Below are 1,320 nucleotides of genomic sequence, written 5' to 3'. Positions count from 1 at the left end.
TTTCTTCATCAACCCATGGGTACAACAATGTGATGTTTTCTCACCAACTGTCATGGGATGAAATGATGATACTGCACGTTATCCAAACTCGAGGTGCTCAAGCGCAAGGATTATGCTTTCCAAGGATCAGAATGGGAGCCAACTGACGAACGCTTTCAGTAGCTAAATTCCTACTGTTGGATGGGACTGATCTTACCCACTGAGAGTCTTGTTCTGAAGAACTGTTATTGCTTGTATGAGATTTCTGATGATGTAGCGGAAATACCCACCTTGCAGTTCATTGAATTATATCACTGTAGCTCTTCTGCTGATGACTCCGCATATAGGATTCAAGAAGAACAACTTAGCATAGGAAATGACGATCTTGTGGTGCGGATCCACAAATTTTACAACTGTGAGTTTTTTCATGCTTTCATTAAATTTTCTTTCATGCAAAGTTCAATTGATACCATACTGTAGTAACTCTTTTGTTCTATTTGTGTGGCAGCTGAACCTTAAGGCCTGCGTCTGTTTGATATTTTCTGCGCTCCCTCAACAATCAACGAAGCTAATACAGAGGTTTTAACCTGTTAACTTCTATTTCTTTTTATAATTGATGAGGAAAATAAAGAGTTAATCAGGTTGCGTTGATGATACAAAATCTTTTCTTTTTCCAGGAAAGTTGGGCTTTCCCCAGGAATGATTCATCAACTTGGTTTCTTTTGGGAAGTTACTATGTATATACATTGGAAGACTTGGTACATAAGAGTAGTGGAACCACTTTTGTCCAAGGTTTGCTGGAAAAATATACGCTGTAGATAGGTAAATTTTTATGCATATGGTGAATGCCCTTGAAACCAAGGACATTACCTTTGATAGGAGGTTGTGGAGGACCCGGATTAGGCTAAGAGGTTATTAGGTAGTGTTTTGTGTTGCTATCTATCCATACTAGTAGTCGTGTAGTTATAGTACTGCTCCGGTTGTTTCTCGACCTTCGGTTTCTGGTACTATCTATTTCTTGTATTTCGATTATCCTATTATTTGGCTGCAGTTACTATTCAAAATGCTTTGTTATGCTTTCACTTTCGTTTATTCCTTTTTTGGACTGCTTTGGATTATTTGTCCTTCGGCCGAGGATCTGCTTACCCTCTCCTTGTGGGACTACACTGAATATGGGGAATCACTCCTTTGGTGAAAATCTTGATTCGTCTCTAATTTGCTCATTTAACATGCAGAGCGTTGTTTATATATAATGATTTGTATCCTAGATATCTTTCCTTAATATGTTAGTAAAATCAGACATCTTCCTTCCATACTCGTAGTGAGTATATTCAAATTCAA

General features: G+C 38.0%; 1 protein-coding gene across 1 annotated transcript; it reads left to right on the top strand.

The window, feature by feature from the left end:
* Positions 1-6: 6 nt before the first annotated feature.
* LOC124890810 lies at positions 7-1,043 on the top strand. The gene is made up of 3 exons (XM_047402621.1): positions 7-369; positions 488-558; positions 657-1,043. The coding sequence occupies exons 1-3, from the start codon at positions 181-183 to the stop codon at positions 799-801; spliced, it is 405 nt and encodes a 134-aa protein (XP_047258577.1). The 5' UTR covers positions 7-180; the 3' UTR covers positions 802-1,043.
* The last annotated feature ends 277 nt before the right edge of the window (positions 1,044-1,320 follow it).

This window comes from Capsicum annuum, unplaced genomic scaffold (genome assembly GCF_002878395.1).
Source record: "Capsicum annuum cultivar UCD-10X-F1 unplaced genomic scaffold, UCD10Xv1.1 ctg25614, whole genome shotgun sequence".
Lineage (NCBI taxonomy): Eukaryota > Viridiplantae > Streptophyta > Magnoliopsida > Solanales > Solanaceae > Capsicum > Capsicum annuum.
This window is presented reverse-complemented; position numbering and strand designations above follow the sequence as displayed.